General features: G+C 51.7%; 9 protein-coding genes and 1 non-coding gene across 10 annotated transcripts; 5 read left to right on the top strand and 5 right to left on the bottom strand.

Moving 5' to 3' along the window:
• Window positions 1-11: 11 nt before the first annotated feature.
• AGOS_t0116 lies at window positions 12-95 on the bottom strand. Its single transcript has one exon. It is a non-coding gene; the product is annotated as a tRNA-Leu (tRNA).
• Window positions 96-1,341: 1,246 nt separating this feature from the next.
• HYM1 (Hym1p) lies at window positions 1,342-2,430 on the top strand (the record flags this gene model as incomplete). The annotated part of the gene is made up of 1 exon (NM_210307.1): window positions 1,342-2,430. One exon carries the CDS (start codon window positions 1,342-1,344, stop codon window positions 2,428-2,430), a length of 1,089 nt encoding a protein of 362 aa, NP_984953.1.
• Window positions 2,431-2,542: 112 nt separating this feature from the next.
• On the bottom strand, window positions 2,543-4,129 carry VPS36 (ESCRT-II subunit protein VPS36; the record flags this gene model as incomplete). Its single annotated transcript, NM_210306.1, has 1 exon — window positions 2,543-4,129. The coding sequence occupies one exon, from the start codon at window positions 4,127-4,129 to the stop codon at window positions 2,543-2,545; it is 1,587 nt and encodes a 528-aa protein (NP_984952.1).
• Window positions 4,130-4,314: 185 nt separating this feature from the next.
• PXA2 (ATP-binding cassette long-chain fatty acid transporter PXA2) lies at window positions 4,315-6,720 on the bottom strand (the record flags this gene model as incomplete). Its single annotated transcript, NM_210305.1, has 1 exon — window positions 4,315-6,720. The coding sequence occupies one exon, from the start codon at window positions 6,718-6,720 to the stop codon at window positions 4,315-4,317; it is 2,406 nt and encodes an 801-aa protein (NP_984951.1).
• Window positions 6,721-7,181: 461 nt separating this feature from the next.
• AGOS_AER090W (AER090Wp) lies at window positions 7,182-9,212 on the bottom strand (the record flags this gene model as incomplete). Its single annotated transcript, NM_210304.1, has 1 exon — window positions 7,182-9,212. One exon carries the CDS (start codon window positions 9,210-9,212, stop codon window positions 7,182-7,184), a length of 2,031 nt encoding a protein of 676 aa, NP_984950.1.
• Window positions 9,213-9,804: 592 nt separating this feature from the next.
• Window positions 9,805-10,308, bottom strand: MTR2 (Mtr2p; the record flags this gene model as incomplete). Its single annotated transcript, NM_210303.1, has 1 exon — window positions 9,805-10,308. One exon carries the CDS (start codon window positions 10,306-10,308, stop codon window positions 9,805-9,807), a length of 504 nt encoding a protein of 167 aa, NP_984949.1.
• Window positions 10,309-10,905: 597 nt separating this feature from the next.
• ASH1 (DNA-binding transcription repressor ASH1) lies at window positions 10,906-12,153 on the top strand (the record flags this gene model as incomplete). Its single annotated transcript, NM_210302.2, has 1 exon — window positions 10,906-12,153. One exon carries the CDS (start codon window positions 10,906-10,908, stop codon window positions 12,151-12,153), a length of 1,248 nt encoding a protein of 415 aa, NP_984948.2.
• Window positions 12,154-12,552: 399 nt separating this feature from the next.
• Window positions 12,553-13,905, top strand: SPE1 (ornithine decarboxylase SPE1; the record flags this gene model as incomplete). The annotated part of the gene is made up of 1 exon (NM_210301.2): window positions 12,553-13,905. One exon carries the CDS (start codon window positions 12,553-12,555, stop codon window positions 13,903-13,905), a length of 1,353 nt encoding a protein of 450 aa, NP_984947.2.
• A 72-nt stretch (window positions 13,906-13,977) lies between these two features.
• Window positions 13,978-14,787, top strand: LOT5 (Lot5p; the record flags this gene model as incomplete). The annotated part of the gene is made up of 1 exon (NM_210300.2): window positions 13,978-14,787. The coding sequence occupies one exon, from the start codon at window positions 13,978-13,980 to the stop codon at window positions 14,785-14,787; it is 810 nt and encodes a 269-aa protein (NP_984946.2).
• A 189-nt stretch (window positions 14,788-14,976) lies between these two features.
• Window positions 14,977-21,292, top strand: FAS1 (tetrafunctional fatty acid synthase subunit FAS1; the record flags this gene model as incomplete). The annotated part of the gene is made up of 2 exons (NM_210299.2): window positions 14,977-14,986; window positions 15,125-21,292. One exon carries the CDS (start codon window positions 15,152-15,154, stop codon window positions 21,290-21,292), a length of 6,141 nt encoding a protein of 2,046 aa, NP_984945.2.
• Between the last annotated feature and the right edge of the window lie 48 nt (window positions 21,293-21,340).

The raw sequence follows: 21,340 nt of genomic DNA, 5'->3' as shown, positions 1-21,340 counted from the left end.
AAAAAAAGTACTGAAGGGTGCGGGTTTCGAACCCGCGCGGACAATCGTCCAACAGATCTTAAGTCTGCCGCCTTAGACCACTCGGCCAACCCTCCACGAAGTTAAACTGAAACCGTTCAGTAATATTAAGCCCAAATACGTACCTGCCGTCTTCCGTGATAGTTAAACGACAGTGTCGCGCTGGATGACACCGCATCGGGGACCGGTAGAAGACGGCTACAGAGAGATATAGTGTTACTAGAGCCGAATCAGAGCTGTAATAAAGCCAAATCAACCCAAAATAGATACTCGAAACAGTCTATGCATGGCAAGTAAAAGCCGCTGCATCTTTATCAGGACTCTGGCAGATCACGGGAGATGCTGGCAAATTACAGGGACCCCTGTCTAAGCACAGCTTCATCCGTCACACATAAAGGAGGAGCTCCGTAGCTGCAATACTCTTTTAAAAAATTGCACAACCATTGCCGGTAGTCCTCACCAGCCCACACCCACACTTGTGCGCGTACTCAACAGTGGGTGTGCGTCCATGAGCACATAGGGCACAGGTACTGCATGGACAATACCTGTGCGAGTGTAGCAGGCTACACATGGGGGGGCTCATGCTCTATTTTCCTAAATGAGATGCATTATCTACAAACCCCCAGTAACCGAGGCTTTTTAAGGATGCCCCTCTCTGGCGGGGAAGCCCCACTCAACGAAAATGGTGCATTCGCGTGCTGTAATTTTGTCCTACCCTTCAGCATAGGATAGTACATATGCAGGCAGCTATGCATGTGTCTTAGCAGAAGAGCCGCGGACGTCCAGGAGAGCGCACCGATTTTACACGAGCAGCTCGCTTTATACCATATTTTGAGCAGGATTTAAGCTGGTTATTCAAACGCCCGATCCATCACTCACCTGTTTTCAGGGCCTATAATTACTAATGTGCAGTCGAGTCATATGATTTTGGCTCCGATACAATAGCCCTACCATCCCGTGGTTCCTCGCTCTGATCACGTGATTCAACACGATAGCACCTCTGAAAGGACATTGACTTTAATGATGACTATAGACACCGCTTAATATCTTCGGTTTATCTGCCTGTCTGTTTAAGCTAGTTCTGCGGATTATTGAAACTTCATCACGTGACCAGAAAGGCAATCGATTTTCGTCTAGTGAATTGTCCCGGCGACATAATAGTAGGGTAGAGGCAACGAACGACATAGCGTTTTGTGACAACTCTCAAAATTACCTTGCAAAACATAAAGCCAGCAGCAACAGCCTGTTTGTATCTCACGCCAAAGCTACTATAAGGCGGTAACTGACTCGTTATTTTAATATTTCGGCCATTATCTATTACGAATGACGTTCTGGTGGAAGAAAAGCCCTAAGACTCCTGGGGATTATGTGAAACACCTAACGGAGCAATTGGCGAGGTTTGAACTAGCGGTATCGGACAATCGTAAAAAGATCCAAGATGAGTGTACAAAGTATATCACGGGTACCAAGGATTTCATCCTTGGCGAGACAGATCCAGCACCGAGCGGTGAGGCCATCGACGAGCTCTACTTCGCGATTTACGATGCAGATTTGTTGTACGACCTACTAGTGCATTTTCATGAGCTTGACTTTGAGTCTCGCAAGGACGTGGCGTTGATATACGCGACGTGCTTGAGGCGATCGAAGGACAACAAGTTCACCACAGTGGACTACTTGGTGACGAAGCCAAAAATCCTCGCATACATGTTACGTATTGCGGAAATGGCGCTGAACAAACCCAATGGTACCGAGGTATTCCTCACGACGGGCGGTATGATTCTCGAGTCGATTAAGTACGAGCAACTATGTAGGTTGCTTCTAAAGAACCCTCAAATTTGGACTTTTTTCGACTTTGCCCGTCTGAGTTCGTTTGAGGTAAGCACGGAGAGCTTGCAAATCTTAACGGAGCTATTCACCACTCATACGAAGCTTGTGGCTACCGAGTTCTTCAACCAAGATGCCAACATCAAGAAGTTCATTGACAGGATCAATATGCTAATGGCGCATGGGAACTACGTTACCAAACGGCAGAGCGTGAAACTATTGAGGACGATGATTCTTAATCGGGCTTACGGTCAATTAATGAATAGCTATATTAACTCGCCTGAAAATTTGAAGCTAAATATGATATTGCTAAGCGACCGTTCCAAAAATTTACAGCTAGAGTCCTTCAACGTCTTTAAAGTCGTCGTGGCTAATCCTAGAAAATCGAAACCAGTGCTGGACATTTTAATCAAAAACAGAGATAAATTATTGAAATTTTTTGAGAACTTTGGCGTAGATACCAAAGACACTACATTGTTGGATGAAAAGGAGTTCGTTGTTGCTCAGATTGAAGGCCTTCCACGGCTTATGAGCTCAAATACTGAAAATAACTTAGGGTCCTCTCCGCAGAAAAACCTCGTTGCTTAGTCCGGCTAAGGCGATTACTCTACGGAATAGCCCATGATGATTGATGTAGTATTAATAACCGCTTCTAAAATATTTGTTTTGCGCTCCTGAATCTTCTTATGCATTTATCATCCTATATCCTCCAACATACATTTATGTAATAATGTATCCCGCTAATTTGCTCATCTATTAAAAGGTTGCCTTCCTTAACGCAATTTTGGAGCACCTCCATGATAATTCCAATGGCCCAGGCATTGTCATTCTCACGATTTAGCTGTTTTGTGATCTGCAGGAGGTCTGCCCCGGGCGAATGTTCAATGGTCGACATTATTTTGCGCTTGACAGCTTCAAAAGAATTTGCAGACGCAATACAAAGCACTCTGCCATTAATTCTGCTTAAACTTAAATCGGTTAAACCCAGTTTTCCAAATCGTTCACAGGCTTCTCTCATCTCTTCTGGAGAAACGTATCCAGTTCCTATGCGCATGGATTTGTTATATAAAGCATAAAGATCAACTAGAGGTACCAATATGGTTCCGTGTTTCTCTCTCTGGTCTTTGAATTCCGAAACTGTCAATTGGTATATTTCTCTGGCAATTTCATCGATGAATGCAGATTTGCTGAGGAATTTATCTCGGTCAATGACCAGCGTAGGATTTGTATTGCTAGGTGCGCTTTCTCCATCATGGTAAAGTTTCTCAATATCGCTAGCTAGGGCTGCAAGATTACCCAAATCCGTGAGCGCCTTGTTTAGAAGTATATCGTTTTTCAATAGTTGTTCTTCCCTGCTTTTCTCCAAGCTAGCAATGCCAAGTGTACTAAACCTAGTATCTTGCTCAAATATGGGTGTTTCCAGCCCGACACCGTTCACTTTGGTGAGATCTTGGTTAAACATATGTTTCTTCTGATCGCTTTCCCAATCTTCTAATTGCTTGCACAAGGCTTCAAAGAATAAAGAGCCATCCGACCTTCGAAAGCTTAGCTGCACAAATGGTATATCACGGCTGGTAAAGCCAGGATTACCTTCCAGCTCGATATGTACTCGCGGGTCTCCACCTAGTTGTTGATTTCTAGTCAATGCAGTTGGGCACATGTTCGGCAATCGTGTTCCGCACATTTCGCAGTTATTCATATGCACATGGTTATCAAATGTACATGCAGGACATTTATTCTTCGCCGCGTCGGTTGCATCATCCGCATAGACAATGGTTAGAGATTTAGAGATCATCTCAAAATCTACCGATATGCCGCAATTAACACAGGGGGGCATGTAACCCTGTATTTCCATATTGACCTCGTTATGTGCCATACAGATCGCACATGTCCACTGGCTCTTCTCCACTATGCGCTTAAATGTTTTCTGGTCCACATTACTACGTGATGCTTTGCCCCCAAGGGAGTGTTTCGAGTTTGGTTTAAGGAAGAGTACTGTTTTGGTAGCACGCTTCAAAAACTTCGCATTGTAACGAGCTTTCTCTACATCGTCCAGTTCTATGCTCACCGATTCTTTAGCATGGAATGTATCATCGACATATATTATCCTTTGTGATGTCAAGTAGCACCTCCCTTTCTGCTTGTTCAGTATTTTTATTTTACCATGGTATAAACCCACGTCCTGTTCCACATATATATCACGCTCACCCTCACGTAAAACAGGATGTCCTGAGGCAGTAGTTTCCGCGTATTGCCAGTAGCTCAAGTAGTTGACGGTACTGCCCATGCTACAACGCTGTGTGCCGGGATATTGTAACTATCATACTCGATCTGTGTGTCTGATAAAAATATAACTGAACACCGCAGCGTGAATACTACCATAAATGCTTCATAAAAGAGACATGAATAGATACTTAAACACTTGAACCAAGCTTATAATTAAAGATACCTGGACATAAATAACTATATATGTCAAGTATTACTAGTCATTGGGGACATGCCCTGTATCAAGGGTAGACGCGATTCTTGTAGAGACTTTAGATTAGTCTGTGATTTGCGAAGGACATTCGACTTCTTAGCAATAACCAATTCATCCAATTTCTTCTTCCAAATGGGAACGTCTTGTTCGATAATTTTGTTGAGCTCGGCCAACCTCTGTTCATCGGTCAGGCGCTGCTCCGGGTCAAATGGGCCAAAAGTGTACCCTCCATTTCCATCGAACTTTAGTAGCAGGTTGTGGAAGTGCCACAGCGTAGTACGGTGGCAAACGGAGATTAATGAAATGTTGAGGCTCTGTGCATGGGTATACATCTTTTGCTCCATTTCAGGTGACACCGCGGATGTGCATTCATCCAACACCGCGAACTTAGGTCTGTGATAGTACATTCTGGCCATGGCCAATCTTTGTTGGATGCCAACTGAAAGCTCCTCGGACCAATTTCTTGTAATCCCAAAAGCCTCGGTTAAGGAAACCTCTGTAGGCTGCCCAGAACCTTCTGTGGAGCTCCTCTTCGCCATTATGAGAGCCATATTCTCAGCGATTAGGTCGTCTAGTTCGAGAACAGAAAGTATATCAGCAAGTTCCTTGTCACCACGCTGGTAGTCGCCATTATATTTCTTCTCAAAGGCATTGATCTTATCAGGATAAATGATTTGCTCCCGGAAAGTCGATAAATTGCTCATATATGCCCTCTGGGGGAGATAATATATCGGACTTTCGCCATTTTCAGCATTTCTACGCGGCATGATTAGCTTCGTAGGCTTCTTAGGGTTAGTAAACGATTGCAAAACAGGCCACAACCCCCCAAGGACCCTGAAAAGAGAAGACTTGCCGCAGCCATTAGGACCTATAATCAATAGATGGTTACCATGCTTCAACTCGAAGTTAAGTTCGGGGATAAGGACCTGATTAGCAGGTGTCACTAGTGGAACATGAACGAATTGAATCTTAGAATCGTCGTATTCTATAATGACCTTTTTCCCATCAGTCTTCGAACTACTTCCAGCGTCTAGCCTGTCATTGAAATTTGTTAACCGTAGGGCCTCTCCCTTTAGCTGCTGGATACTACGGCGCAGTTCGACATAGCGGCCAATAGATGCGGACGCAGTTAGCAGTAAACGTCTGTTGGTGATAAAATCAGCGGTGACATCCTCAGCCATATTAGAACGAAAGAAGACGGGGATAGAGCATAATATCAAGCCAGCAGCGCCCCAGACGTACTTCACCACAAAGCTAGTAGCAAAGTCGTACAGTGCTCTAGATTTAATCTCCCCGGCTAAGAATAATGTTAGCTGGTAGAAAGAGAAATCCAAATTCCATAGTTCGGTACTTTGACCCTTGAATAGAGCGATCTCCTCATTGCTTGAGCGCAACTTGGAATGTAATGACCTGAAGTAGCCCTCCAAATGTGTCCGCTTGACAGTAAGCTGTACGAAGTTGGGCTGTATGAGCTTCAAACATAAATTACTGAAGTAAACAATCAAACCCAATACCAGCGTCCCTTCGGCCATCATTCCACTGCTGGAACTCTGTGCAAGCTTAAATGAACACAAGATCAAGTCCAAGGTTGGCTTCAGCAGCTGGTTGAGAAGAACAGAGGCATTGTAAGAGAACGCGCCCACGTCCCTCGTTAGAAATTGTACAGGAATGTCCGAAACATAGATCGGTGGGTTAGCCTCTCTGCGGGTATTGGGCGAGTTTTCCTTACTTTCAGACATGGCTAGGCTGAGCGCTTTGTTCTTGTCACTGGGCAAGTTGTTTACGGAATAGAAGCTATGATGGGAGGAAAGGTACTTATCAAGCAAATGATAACTGACCTTCCGGTTAATCGTCACGGCACAAAGGCGAGTAGTGTATGTCAACAGAGAGTTCACCATACTCGCAGGGATCCCAAGAGTCATCCACTGCCCCAACAGCACCTTTACAAACTCACTGAACTGCCCCTTCACCAGCTTCGAAACCAAAATACCGTCCAGCGTCGCTACACGAAGCGAAAGCATCGTCCTGATCACCAGCAGGGACGCCTGTAGCAAGAACGTCAGTAAACATCGCGGGTCCCGGAGCAACAGCTTTATCAGGAAACTGGAACGCTTCTGATCAACCGACGGCCCATCATAGTCACCGTCATCGCTCTCAGCAGCGCTCTCGTCCGAGTTCGACTCAATCCCGTTGGTCTGGCCGAGCAGCGACCGCAGGTAGTGAACGTTTATCGCGCTGTTCGCCCGCGACCTGGGCTTCTTGCGATCCTGCGGCTCTCCTGCTGCCTTTCTTTCTGCCGCATCCTTTCCCTGAGCAAGATTCTTCACAGTCACGACAAGTAACACAAGATACGATGCCTTCAGGATGCGTATCCTATGTGCCTTGTAAAACTCCAGCATCGCCCTAATCCACCAGTACAGTCCCCTGTCTGAATTACTCGTCCTTAGTAGCCTTCGTTGGAATTGTTGCTCAGGGAATCCTATGCGTCCGCGCAGGTATCTGCAACCAAAGTGGATGGTTAAACACTAAGTACTTCGCGGCCGAAGACTAACTAACTCCTAAGCAAAGCGCGCTTTGGGGTTCCGGGAGTCACATTGGTTCCCTCTCCAACAGGATAATCCACACACCACGAAAATATGGCACGGACCGTATCACCGTTAGCAGCAGCATAGACGAATGCATTGCTTTTACATAGAGTATAGAAGACGTAATACAGTAAACTACAGGCCACAACGGGCTAGGCTTATTCCGGAAGGAAGATATGCAGCCTGTGTCATATTAGAAATTAGTGGTTATAGCAAGTGAAAAAGCCTAGGCACGCGGGCCGAAATCGGAGGGCTTTCCCATATTTTTGATTTACCTAAATGTCCGGATGCGCAGGATGAGGGCGCGAGATCTTCTCCTTGTCAATGTCCTCATCGGAAGTCGAAGCGCGGCCCTCCTCCACATTGACCACACCTTGTGACTTCCCGCCGGCATAGTATGCTCCCCAAACGATGAGAACCACAATTGCCTCGAGCACGAAAGCGACCCAGGAAAGCGTAGCCTGGGCAGTGCCCTGCTTGTAAACAACGCCGTAGTTGTCAATTTTTGCTCCCCACTTAACCACCGCGGTGACGATCTGGATGACAGTCGCCGAAAGTAAGGCGAAGCCGGCGACCGCAGCTACCAGCAGGCGGTTCACCCAAGCGTGCATCCCGAGCGACAAGGCGCCAGTCATCGCGCCAGCGAGAGTGAAAAGAAGAATGAACGCAGACAGAAGGCCGAGAATGTCGAACGCGAGATGGGCGCGGATACTGGGTTCGTACATGGGCTGTTTCTCCAACAACTTACCTTCGAGGTATAGATCATTGGGCCCGACTCTTAGAGTTTTAATGTACGGAGCCAAGTCGGAGTCCATCAGGTCGGTGTACAGGATGTTACGGTAGTCGAAGCCCTGCACGACATGCGGCTTGCTGCAAGCCTTTTGCGTGCCGTTTAGGAACAACTTGCAGATCGTGAAAATGCCCAGTCTGTACCTCGCAGCAACATTGAAGTTTTCCAGGATCGTGGGTGTTAAGTCCAAGATCTCTTTCGAGGGTATCAATCTGTTGACCTTCACGGAAGCTTGCAGCACTTCTAGGACAGGATTCAATACATCAGGGCTCTTTTCACCGAACTCTATCAGCTTAATCACGGATTTCATGCTCTCGATCTTGTCAGTCGAGTACGACAACAAGCCCAACAAACTTGGGAGGGCCTTCTGCGACTCCTCGGTCGATGCCATCTGCATTTTTATGATATTTGCAAAGGTTTCGCTTGAGTTCACGGCATTCTGGAGTACCATATCTAGACCCATCACCTGCTCTGCCGCGCCAGCCTTTGGATGACTTGCACGCTCCATGATGAAGTCAATTGCCTTAGTCGTGTTAGACGCAGCCTCCATCATGCCCTTGAGAGCACCGGCAGCAGGCTTTGCTCCCGGCTGGTTCAAGAGCTCGGCAGAACTGTTAAGCACGTTCAAAGCACCGAAAGGACTCGCTGCATGCCCTAGGACGGCACCCATGGCAGACACCGCCGCGGAGCTGTCCTGCTTCTCCGCTTTGGCAATCTCATCCGCTATGCCGGCAATCTCGGAGGCATTGGTTGACCGTTGGATCTTGGCATTAAACTGGCTGATTATCTCCCTCACATCGTCCAACTTCAAACCCTTGTTTAAGAAATCTTCCAGTGCCGTTGCAAAAGCCTTTGGATCGGGGGATAAGTTCAACGTAATCAAAATAGAACTGAGCTTCAGGCGGTCTTCGGAAGGAATAGCGGCAAGCGTGTTCAGCGAGTGAACGGCCTTGGGCACGTCATTACCGGCCACCGCCATCAGCGCCAATATCTCGGCATCGGACTTGACGCTAGCGTTCTCCTTCTTGGCTGCCTCCACGCCCTTCGCAACCAGTGATAGACCCTCGACCACCGCAGAGGCATTCTTCGAGGTCTGCATTATATCGAGCAGTCCCTTGAGCGGCGCGACCGGCTTCTCCTTCCCGGAGTTCGCGGCCGCCAACTCCGCCAGTGTGCCCACAGAGTTGGTCGTGTTCGTCAGTAGCTGCAGCATAGGAGCCAGTGCCTCTGTCTGCGCCATCCTCTTCAGCGACCCAAAGATCATCTCGTTCGACACGTTCTTCGATAGCAGCGCGCCGCCCAGGAACTGCAGGATCGGCGCGGAAATGGGCAGAATCTTCGTCACGTTGACGTGCTCGATCTCCGCGCGCCCGTGGTAAATGTTGTAGATGGGCCCCGACGTCTTTGTCAGACCGCCCATGTACACACCCCACATCACCATCACCACCATCGTCAGAAACAGGCTCACGCCAAGAGCCGCATTGTTGGGCTTACCCGCCACCAGCACCTTCAACATGATTCCTGCCCTTCTGCTGCCTGTCGCCAGAGGCCTGCCGCCTACACTTATATACGCGGACCAGCTGCATCACCGGCAGGATCTACTTCTCGCTGCACGACAAAAACCGGAAGCTGTGATTGCTCTCCAACAGGTTTACTACGTGTTTACCATGGCAGCGCGCAGCTATAAGTGCTGCAGCCTGGTCAACTGAGGTTGCCCCTGGCGGCTTCTAGAGCACCCAAATAAGATTAGGCAATTCGTCCGGCCGCCCCAGGCACCGGACCAGAATGCCGCATATTATCTCGGCGCGATGGGGTCGCGCCCCCCTCACCTCCCCGCCTGCGGGGGAGGGCGACCACGTAGCATCCGTGACCTGTCAGTGGGGCGGTCGGGTCCCTCGACGCGCAGCCCGACGTGAAGTCCCTATATATGCGACCGCGCGACGCCCGGTGCGCCACCGCTGGCGCTGGCGGTGCTGGCGGCTGCTACTGCAGGCTCGCGGACTGTTGGAGAAGGCCCAACAAAAAAAGGATCACGCGGTCGCTTTTCACGGTGGTGGTTGGGTGGGGTACGGCTGTTAAAGTATGTAGGAGGGGTAGGCTGCAGACCGCTAGATGCTCATCAGCGTATCGTCCGGGCGAAAAACAAGGGTATAGTTCAGCGCGGCAATGGCGGCGGCCGCGTCGCCGGCCAGCACACGTTCGTCCAAAACGAGCTGGAGCGACAGGCCGTAGTAGGTGCCCCAGCGGCGCGCCCGCGGCTGGGCGCGGGCGGCAGGCGCGGGCAGCACGGCATCGCCGCCCATTTTGTCCCGGCCACTCTCGTCGAAGCGGACCTTACAGGCAGCGTTGCAGACCAGCGTTGCGGTGCCGGGGATGACGTGGTAGTCCAGCGACGTGAGTGTGTGCTGCGTGGCGACCACGGCCTGCAGCCAGGTCTGGAGGAACGCGGCCGGGGAGGCGAACGGCTGCGTGTTGACGACGATGCGACAGTGCGGCTGGAACAGCGGCAGCGCCTGTTGGAGCCGGTCCACGTCGCACTCGTCGAGGTGCGCGAGCAGTTTCTTCACGAAGGTCTCTGCGGCCTGGGAGTGGCCGGCGCCGGGGGCGTTCATGTTGCGTGGGGCGGCGGCGGCGGCGCCGTCGCCGCCGTGCGACAAATACGCGCGCGTCGCCGGGTAAGGGCGCGCCCGGTAACTGCGCGCCCGGGTAACTGCGCGCCCGGGTAACTGCGCGCCCGGGTAACGGCAAACGCGCAAATGACTGACTGCCAACGGTGATTACCGCATGCGGGGATCTCCGGTAGAAGTGGTACCAGCCATCCGCGGCAGCCCGTTACGGGAAAAACGGCTGGCGATGTGGACAGCACCGACGCAAACAGAGCGCGTTCACCGGAACGGTAGCCACGCAGGGCGGACAGTTGTCGGTGAGCTCGGATCATCGAGGAAGTAAAAATAACATCCAGCTCAGTCGGAAGGACTATTTTTTCCACGGTAGTCCTTCTGGTGCCCTTTCTGGATATAAATACCGGCAGTGGGACGGCGGTACGGGGCGATTTGGGCACGGGCTCGTTTTGGCACGAGACTTGGTGTCACCTTCCGGCCATCTGCCTGGAGGAAGTTGTTAATACTGCGGACAGCGCCGCGTGTCGACGCGGACGCCTCAACACACGAGTACCTTCAGCCTATCTTCCCTCTCGACGGCGCGCGGGCATGGCACGGATCGTACCTGCCGGGCAACCAGTCGCATCTGCGGGATCAGAACTCCGGAGAAAATGGTCGCTGGGCGATCTGATGCTGCCGTCGCTGCAGGCCGCGCGGCGGCCTGCGCTGGCGCAGGAGTCGCCGTACTTCTTCGATGTGCGCGGGCGCGCCGCCAGCGCGCCGTCGTCGCCGCAGAATGCGACCGTGCTGACTCCGACAACGTCGCCGCGGGTGCAGTCGCTGCAGTCATCGCCACAGGTGAGTCTGCCGCCGCTGAGACATCTGCGCCTGCTGCCGAATCCAGATCGGCAGCAGCACGCGCCCGCGTACCCGGACACATGCGAGCACACGCACCGCTGGCGCCACGATCTGGTGCGCTGGTGTGCCGAGGCGAAGCGTGAACATTTCAAGCACATCGAGGCGGAGATGGCGCAGTTGGACGTGCGCAGCTTCCCGGGCCTGCACATGCTGGCGAACGCGGCGTATGTGTCGTCGATTGTGTCGCCGAGAGACCACTTTTTCCAGCTGGCAGACAGCTCTGCATCGGAGTGGATAGTCATGACGCCGCCCGTGAGCCCGCGGGAAGAGGGCCAGCAGCCCGCCTCGCCGGGCCTGTTCACGCACGCTGTGAGCGAGAAGCTTGTGCAGACCATCCGGCGCAAGAGGCTGTCCGCCTCCTCCCACAAGAAGTCGAACAGTTTCCAGGCGCGCGAAATGAAGAAACTACTAGACTCCCGCAGCAATCTCGCCCCCTCGGGTGCAGGAAAGATCTCCAAGAAATTGCCCGCTGCCCCCGTGCAGCAACTGATGGCAACCATAAACCTGGGCTGTTCTCAGCAGCCAGAGTGCTGCGAGCCGCCCAACCTCACGCCACAGCGGCCCGCGGCAGATCTGCATCCAACCCGGAGCATTCCTTGCCATCAGTTGGCACAGCTGGTGCGCACGCCGATGGGACCACGTACCCCTTCGCGCCGCGCCTCCATGCGCAGATGCCTCTCTTGTCACTGTACGGAGTCGCCGTGCTGGCGGCCGTCATGGTCCGACCGCAGGCAGGACCAGCTATGCAACTCTTGCGGGCTACGCTACAAAAAAACCCACACGCGTTGCCTCAATTCGGCCTGTCGCCGGATTCCCAGTAAGGGTGAGCTCGCACAGATGAAGACAAACCCGATTGTCTCGGAAATCCTCGAAAACGGTCTTCGTGTAGAGGGCCTCCGTTGTCTGTTCTGCAACTGCGTCGTCGAGACGCGCGATTAACCGCGTACGAACTGCCTCACGACAGCATCGTCAGCCCATCGCCCGGGTTCGCTCACGCATCGATACCATTGCGCCGCCTTGAATCCCGGGCGCGAGCATTGTTTCCACTGCATCTAGACTCCAGCCATCTATTCTACTTTCTGTTACTATCTTGTGCTTATACCTCCAAAAAATAGAACTCTTCATGTCATATATTAAACTACTCTTCTCTGCCCGACCAGGCCATAGTTGTGTGTCAGCCGTTGGGTGATGTCCTGCCCGATCTGTCGGCGATGACTGTGACTCGGCAAAATTGTTGTGTGCTTATCAAAAAGCAGCACCTTGCTAATCCCCGGTTACCACGCACACATAACAGTCCGCACCACCGCGATATTCAGAGATCGAAGCTGTAACTGGAGCATGATTGCCAAGGAGATTGCACCAGCTCTTGCTCAGGATCAGCCGGAAGAGGTGAAGCACGATTCGCTATGTCAAGCCAGAGATCATGTCACTACAGGCTTGGCAGGCTTGGTGGCAACCGATCCGACTACTCAGAAAACGGGTGCACACGAGCAAGCACACCAGGCCGTGTTTCAGGCCATGAAGGAGCATGTGGAACGCGTCAACAAGGATACGTGCGATGCCGGCGAGGAAAACTCTTTCTTCGTGTGCGATCTCGGCGAGGTGGAGCGCCTGCTGCGCTACTGGCGGAGAGAGCTACCGCGCGTGCAGCCCTACTACGCAGTCAAGTGCAACCCCGACGTGCGCGTTTTGGAGAGATTGGCTTCGTTGGGCGTGAACTTCGACTGTGCGTCGAAGGCCGAGATTGAGCGTGTGCTGCAGCTGGGGGTGGCCCCGGAGCGCATCATCTACGCAAATCCGTGCAAGGTGTCCTCTTTTATCCGCTTTGCGGCGGCGCGTGGCGTACGTCAGTCCACATTCGACAACGTAGAGGAGTTGTACAAGATCGCACGTTTCCATCCGGAGTCCCAGCTCTTGTTGCGGATCTCTACAGACGACTCCACAGCGCAGTGCCAGCTCTCGGCCAAGTACGGCTGCTCGCCCGACGAAGTGGACCCGCTGCTCGCTAAAGTGGCCGAGCTAGGCCTGAACCTAGTGGGTGTGTCGTTCCACATCGGATCTGGCGCTTCCGATTTCTCCAGTCTTACACAGGCGGTCGTCGACGCGCGACGCGTGTTCGACCGTGCCGCGCATTTCGGGCTGCCAGCACTGCGCGTCCTTGACGTGGGCGGCGGGTTCCAGTTCGACACCTTCCACCAGTCCAGCGCTATCCTGAACGCCGCACTCGACACGCACTTCCCGCCGGGGTCAGGGGTGGAGCTCATCGCAGAGCCCGGTCGTTTCCTCGTTGCCACCGCCTTCACCCTATCCTCCCATGTCATCGCGAAGCGTGAGCTGCCCGAGCGCGGTTCCATGCTTTATATCAACGACGGCATCTACGCAAACATGAACTGCATCCTGTTCGACCACTACCAGCCCACGCCGCGCGTCTTGTACCATGCTGCGGCGTTCCACTACTTCGACACCACATCGTCCAAGTCCAGGACGGCCGCGTGCCCGCACCGGACGTCGATCTGGGGCCCCACTTGCGACGGGCTCGACTGCATCACCGACGAGTACTACCTAAGGTACGACCTCGCCGTCGGCGACTGGCTCTACTTCGCGAACTTCGGCGCGTACACCTCCAGCGCAGCCACGCCCTTCAACGGTTTCGAGGCAGCTGTGGAGGTTATCTACATAGACACCGCGTGAGCGGCTGAGTCCGTACATACGTAGCCGCGCGGTCGACGCAAGAAAAGCAGGTTTGCCCTCTCCCGCACAACCATGAACGCGGACAGACCCTGCTGCCAGTTTGTGACCACCAAGCCCACCGTCGAGAACGTCACCCCGTTCGCCCAGTTCCAGCTCACACAGCCGCGCCTCAAGGGTGTCAGCCTCCAGCAGCTCAGCGCGCTGCCCATCTTGTACGGCGGCGGCCGCAACTTCCTCTTCGGCCGCTTCACAGACAGCGAGCCCCAGCTCCAGGACACAGACCTCTTCGTGCTCGACTCCTGCATCCTGCTCTGGCCTGCCCACGCGCTCCGCGGCCTCCGTATCCCGTACGACGCCGTAATCTACCACGCCGTGCGCCGCGCAGACGTGCTCGAGCTCGTGCTCGCCGTCGAACGCGACGCCACGCTCGACAGCCTGTTCCCGCCTGCGCCCGGCCCGCAGCCCTTCGCATTGTCCACGCTCGAGCTGCGCCTGCGCCCGCGCTACGCCACCTACGACCGCCACTACTCCGGCGCCGTCGAGCAACTCTTCACCTTCCGCGACTTCGGCCTTAACCGTGGCGACGCCATGGTCGCCAACTGCAACACCGCCATCGCCACCTGCATGGAGTTCCACCACCGCGCCGCCGCCGCCGACGACGACGACGACGACGATGACGGCCCCGCCGCCCACGTGACCCCTCTAGCCGAGCTGCTCGCCCCCGCCGGTCACGTGCCGATTTACGCCAACCACGGCTCTGCAGATGACCTCACCGACGACGGCCTCACCGACGACGGCCCGCAGGGTGGCGCTGCCGCCGGCATGGCGCTCGCGTTTTGCTCGGCGGCTCGCGTGCCAACCAAGAGGCGCCGGCAGGATTAGAGTTGCACCCTCACACCGCACTTTGTGAAATCCAACAGCCGCCGCCCAACAAGCTACGCTCTTCAACAAACCATGGGCGCCACGGTACCGCCCAGCAGCTCAACACTTGCCCAACATGTAACTGTACTTAGATGCATAAATAGCGCCAGGGCCAGGACCCAGGATCAAGCACGCTCTTTGTAGGCCCCAACCGTGCAGGGTATGTCGAAACGGAGACAGGCCGACTTTTTCACATGGGCGGCACCGCGTGCCGCTGGCTGTGGCTCAGCGCACGCCACCCATGATATAAACGTCGCGGCAGCGTCAAGATCGAGACAGAATACTAACTGGTGTGCAGGAGCAGCTGATAGTACATACAAGGACGATGAGCGGCATTACGACAAGGTCGCTAGCCCTCGGGCACGGAGCATTGGAACACACACTTTCGGTTCCCACAGGGTTGTACTTGACGGCGTCGCAGCTGGCGGCGTCGTTTGCGAAGGAGCAGGTGGCGCCCACGGAGGGGTACGCGTCGGATGAGGAGCCGGCGTCGTCGGCAGAGCTGCTTGCGAAGTTCGTCGGCCATGTGGCAGCGCAGGCTGGCGCGGGTGGCGAGGTGGCGGCGGTGCTGGAGCTGGCGCTGGACGAGTTCGAGGCGAGCTACATGTGCGGCGAGGAGGTGCACCGGGTGGCAGCGCGGCTGTTGGCGGACGACGAGCAGCCCACGGCGCTGCCCAAGGTCAAAGAATTGGTGCAGCACTATGTATATGGCTCTGTGCGCGCGCAGCGGCCGCTGATGCACCGGCGGCCGGCGCTGCTGGAGAGCGCGACGCGGGGCGATGCGCGCGTTGTTGCGGTGTTCGGGGGGCAGGGCAACACGGACGACTACTTTGAGGAGCTGCGCGAGCTGCACCAGATGTACGGCGTGCTGGTGGAGGACGTGCTGGATACCGCGGCGGAGCAGCTGAACGAGCTGCTGCGCACGACGGAGGGCGCAGAGAAGATGTACACACAGGGTCTTGACTTCAGACAGTGGCTGGCACAGCCAGAGCGGACCCCGGACAACGACTACCTGTTGCTGATTCCGATTTCCTGTCCGCTGATTGGGATCCTGCAGCTTGCGCACTACGCTGTCACTGCGCGCATTGTGGGCATCACGCCCGGGGAGCTGCGAGCCTGTATGGTGGGTGTCACCGGGCATTCGCAGGGTTTGTCGACGGCGGTAGCTGTCGCCGAGGCGGACACTTGGGAGTCCTTTTTCTGTGCCCTCCGCAAGACGGTCTCGCTGCTGTTTTTTATTGGTGTGCGCTGCTACCAGGTGTATCCAAAAACGTCCCTGCCGCCATCTATTCTGGAGGATTCCCTCGAAAACGGGGAAGGAAAGCCTTCTCCGATGCTCTCTGTGTCTAACTTGACGCAGGAACAGGTGCAGGAGTTTGTAGAAAAGACAAACGCTCACTTACCATCCGAGAAGCACATCGTGATCTCTTTGGTCAACGGTGCTAGGAACTTGGTTGTGTCGGGCCCACCGCAGTCTCTGTACGGTTTGAACCTTGCGCTAAGAAGAGCTAAGGCGCCTGCAGGCTTGGACCAGTCTCGTATCCCGCATAGTGAACGGAAGCTGAAGTTCACCAACCGCTTCCTACCCATTGAGTCACCTTTTCATTCCCATTTGCTAGAGCCTGCACTTGAATTGATTAAACAGGATTTACACGATGCAGACTTAGAGTTCAAACAAGAATCTCTTGCCATAGCGGTTTACGACACCTATGACGGACACGACTTGCGGCAGCATTCTGGATCGATAGTAGAGAGAATTGCGAGCTGTATTACAAAGCTGCCAGTTTACTGGGAGACAGCTACAACGTTCAAGTCAACACACATCTTAGACTACGGCCCTGGCGGCGCTTCTGGGCTAGGAGTTCTGACGCATCGTAATAAGGACGGTACTGGCGTGCGTGTCATTATAGCCGGTGCCCTGGATCATAACATTGATGACGAATATGGTTTCAAGCAGGAACTCTTCGATGTCAATCCTACAAGCTTGAAATTTGCCTCTAACTGGTTAGAAGAGTTCCATCCAAAATTGATCAAAACTGGATCTGGTAAGGTGTACGTTGACACAAAGTTTTCCAGGCTTCTAGGAAGGCCACCTTTGTTGGTTCCTGGTATGACACCTACCACTGTTTCTCCAGACTTTGTTGCTGCAACAATTAACTCAGGATACCACATTGAACTGGCTGGTGGCGGCTACTTTTCCCCCCAGGGTATGACAGAGGCTATAGACTCCGTTGTAGCTCAAATTAAGAAAGGTTCCAGTTTGGGTATCAATTTGATTTATGTCAACCCTAGGATGCTTCAGTGGGGTATTCCATTAATTAAGGAACTAAGAAGTAAGGGATATCCAATTCAATCATTGACGATCGGAGCTGGTGTCCCATCCTTGGAAGTTGCCTCGGAGTATATTGAAACACTTGGAATGACTCACTTGGGCTTGAAGCCTGGGTCAGTGGACGCTATCTCACAAGTGATTACTATTGCGAAGGCTCATCCAACGTTCCCTATTGTCGTACAGTGGACTGCTGGTAGAGGGGGTGGCCATCATTCTTTCGAGAACTTCCATGCACCAATGCTGCAAATGTATGGTAAATTGAGAAGACACTCTAATATTATCTTAATTGCAGGTTCTGGCTTTGGATCTTCTGAAGAAACGTATCCTTATTTGACAGGCGAATGGTCCACCCGCTTCAACTACCCACCGATGCCATTTGATGGGTTCTTGTTTGGTTCTAGAGTCATGGTGGCTAAAGAGGCCAAGACCTCGCTAGCTGCTAAGAAAGCAATTGCTGCATGTACTGGTGTTCCTGATGAACTCTGGGAACAGACCTACAAGAAACCAACGGGTGGTATTGTCACTGTTAGATCTGAGATGGGTGAACCGATTCACAAGATTGCTACCCGTGGTGTGATGCTCTGGAAGGAACTGGACGAGACTATATTCAACTTGCCTAAGAACAAGCTCCAGCCTGCTCTGGATGCTAAGAGAGATTACATTATCCAGAAGTTGAACTCCGATTTCCAGAAACCTTGGTTCGCAACGGTCAATGGAGAGGCTCGCGAATTAACAGATATGACCTATAAAGAAGTTGCAGAAAGGATGGTTGAGCTAATGTTTATCAAATCTACTGGCAAGTGGATCGACGTGACCTTGCGGAATTTCACTGGTGACTTCCTCCGTCGTGTCGAAGAACGCTTTACCAAAGATAAATCTGTTTCCGTCTTGCAGTCATATTCTGATTTGGAAACACCATCAAAAGTCTTAGCAGATATTTTCTCTGCTTACCCTGCAGCTAAGAGTCAATTTGTCAATGCCCAAGATGTTGCTTATTTCTTGGAGTGTGCACAAAGACCAACCCAAAAGCCTGTTCCTTTCATTCCTGTTTTAGACCACCGTTTTGAGTTCTTCTTCAAGAAGGATTCCCTATGGCAATCAGAAAATCTGGAGGCGGTCGTTGATGAAGATGTTCAGAGGACGTGTATTTTACATGGCCCTGTTGCTGCCCAATACACTAAGGAAATTAATGAACCAATTCAGCACATACTTGACAGCATCCATGATGGTCACATTAATAAGTTGCTAAAGGACTACTATAGCGATGATATCTCTAAAGTTCCTGTTGTTGAATACTTTGGAGGTGAAAACCCACGCGAGGTAGACTATCCTACTGTCAAGAAGACACCAGATACCATTGTCTACAATGCTACCTCTGCAACGGACTTCCGTACGTGGTTTAACGTCCTAGCAGGAAGCCAAAAATCCTGGAGACATGCTTTCTTCAGTATTCCGCGGGTTGTACAAGGATCAAGATACAGTGAGAATCCGACTTTTAAAGTTTTCAAGCCATGCGACAATATGGTGGTCACTATCAAGCATCCGGAAACTCCAGATAAAACAGAAGTCATTCTGCAGGAGCCTGTTCAGGGTACACTAAAAACCACTGCTACTGTCACCTTTTCGGGTGATGTAATTCAATTGAGTATGATTGAAAATAGAACGATGGACGGTATTCCGGTGGCTCTTCCATTGTTGTACAAATACAACCCTACGGATGGGTTTGCGCCTATTGTAGAAATCATGGAAGACAGAAACCAAAGAATCAAAGAAATGTACTGGAAACTTTGGTTGAAGGATCCATTTAACCTGGACTTTGATCCAAGAGATCCGATCGAATCCGAGGACTTTACCATAACGTCGAAGGATATCGCTGCGTTTACTCATGCTATTGGTAACAATTGTGAAGACTTTGTCACCAGACCAGGAAGACCATTATTGGCCCCTATGGACTTTGCTATCGTAATTGGATGGAGGGCGTTGGTTAAAGCTATTTTCCCTAATAATGTGGATGGTGACCTCTTGAACCTCGTTCATTTGTCGAATTCTTACCGGATGATTCCAGGTGCCAAGCCATTACAAGAAAATGATGTGGTCAACGTTTCTGCATTGATTAAGTCTGTTGTCAACCAAGAAAATGGTAAATTAGTTGAGGTTGTCGGCACTATCAAAAAGAGTGGCAAGCCGGTAATTGAAGTTACTACCTCTTTCTTGTATCGTGGAAAGTACAGTGACTTCGAAAACACATTCCAAAAGAGCACAGACCCAGTATATGTTATCCAGATTAATTCTCCAAAAGACATCGCAGTTCTGAAATCCAAGGAATGGTTACACTTCGACAATGACAAGATCGACTTACTAGGAAGGACTCTGACATTTGAAACAGAGACTGAGGTGACTTTCAAGAATAGAACCGTCTTCTCTTCTGTCCATTGTGAAGGTAGGGTACTAATGGAACTATCTACCAAAGAGAATGTTCAAATTGGTGTGGTCAAGTATGACGCAGGTGAATCTCATGGTAACCCTGTCATCGATTATCTCTCTAGAAATGGTTCGACTCTAGAGCATAAGGTCAATCTCGAAAACACAATCCCTATTGCAACGATTGAGGCTCAGTCTCCAGGAACCAACGAGACATACGCTAGGGTTTCTGGTGATCTCAACCCTATCCATGTTTCTCGTCACTTTGCTAATTATGCTGATCTGCCAGGTACCATCACTCATGGGATGTACACCTCGGGTGCTGTGCGTGCCCTCGTGGAAACATGGGCTGCTGATAGTGTCTCTTCGAGAGTCCGTGCCTACAGCTGTCAATTTGTTGGTATGGTCCTGCCAAACACTTTGCTAACCACAAGAATTGAGCATGTTGGTATGATCAATGGTCGTAAACTCATCAAATTTGAGACCAGGAATGACAAGGATGAGCCTGTATTGGCCGGAGAAGCTGAAGTTCAGCAGCCTGTATCCACATTTGTTTTCACCGGACAGGGTTCGCAGGAACAGGGGATGGGTATGGATCTGTACGATAAGTCTCCAGTCGCAAGACAAGTTTGGGACAGGGCAGACAACCATTTCAAACAGACTTACGGCTTTTCCATCTTGGAAATTGTCCGGACTAATCCAAAGGAATTGACTATTTACTTTGGGGGTGAAAAGGGTAGAAAGATTAAAGAGAACTATACATCTATGATTTTTGAGACAATTGTCGATGGTGAAATTGCAAGTGAACGGATTTTCAAGAGTATCACTGAATCTTCTACCTCTTATACTTTCAAGTCGGATACCGGTTTGCTGTCTGCAACTCAGTTCACCCAGCCAGCGTTGACGTTGATGGAAAAGGCTTCATTTGAAGACTTGAAATCCAAGGGGCTGATCCCTGCGGAAGCTACTTTTGCCGGGCATTCTCTAGGTGAGTATGCCGCGCTGGCTTCGCTAGCCGATGTGATGTCTATTGAGTCTTTGGTGGAGGTGGTCTTCTACAGAGGAATGACGATGCAAGTTGCAGTTCCACGTGATAGTGAGGGTCGTTCTAACTATGGTATGATCGCTGTTAATCCTAGCCGTGTGTCAACAGGATTTACACAAGAGGCCTTGCAATTTGTTGTAGAACGTGTTGGTAAAATTACAGAGTGGCTCGTCGAAATCGTCAACTACAATGTCGAAGACCAGCAATACGTGGCTGCCGGTGACTTGAGGGCTTTGGACACCCTAACGAATGTGTTGAATTTTGTCAAGCTTCAGAAGATTGACCTCGTTAAATTGCAGGCGACCATGCCTCTGGAACAGGTGGAGGAACATCTAGACGAAATCATTACTGAGATATCGAAAAAGTCACTTTCGAAGCCCCAGCCAATTGAGCTGGAGAGAGGGTTCGCATGTATCCCATTACGTGGTATCTCTGTTCCATTCCACTCCTCTTATTTGAGAAATGGGGTCAAGCCTTTCAAGAACTTTTTAAAGAAGAATATTATTAAGGAAAATGTGAAGGTTGACAGGCTGATCGGGAAGTATATCCCTAACTTGACAGCAAAGCCATTTGCAATCACTAAGGAGTACTTTGAGGACGTCTACAAACTCACTGGTTCTGAAAAGATTAAGGCGGTGTTAGATAACTGGGAAAGCTACCAGAACTAGCGATCCTAGGTTGGACATACCTCCATAATATTTCACTAGTGTATCTAC

Source organism: Eremothecium gossypii, chromosome V, assembly GCF_000091025.4.
Source record: "Eremothecium gossypii ATCC 10895 chromosome V, complete sequence".
In the NCBI taxonomy this organism is placed as follows: Eukaryota; Fungi; Ascomycota; class Saccharomycetes; order Saccharomycetales; family Saccharomycetaceae; genus Eremothecium; species Eremothecium gossypii.
The sequence above is the reverse complement of the archived record's forward strand: the minus strand, read 5'-3'. Positions and strand labels throughout refer to the sequence as shown.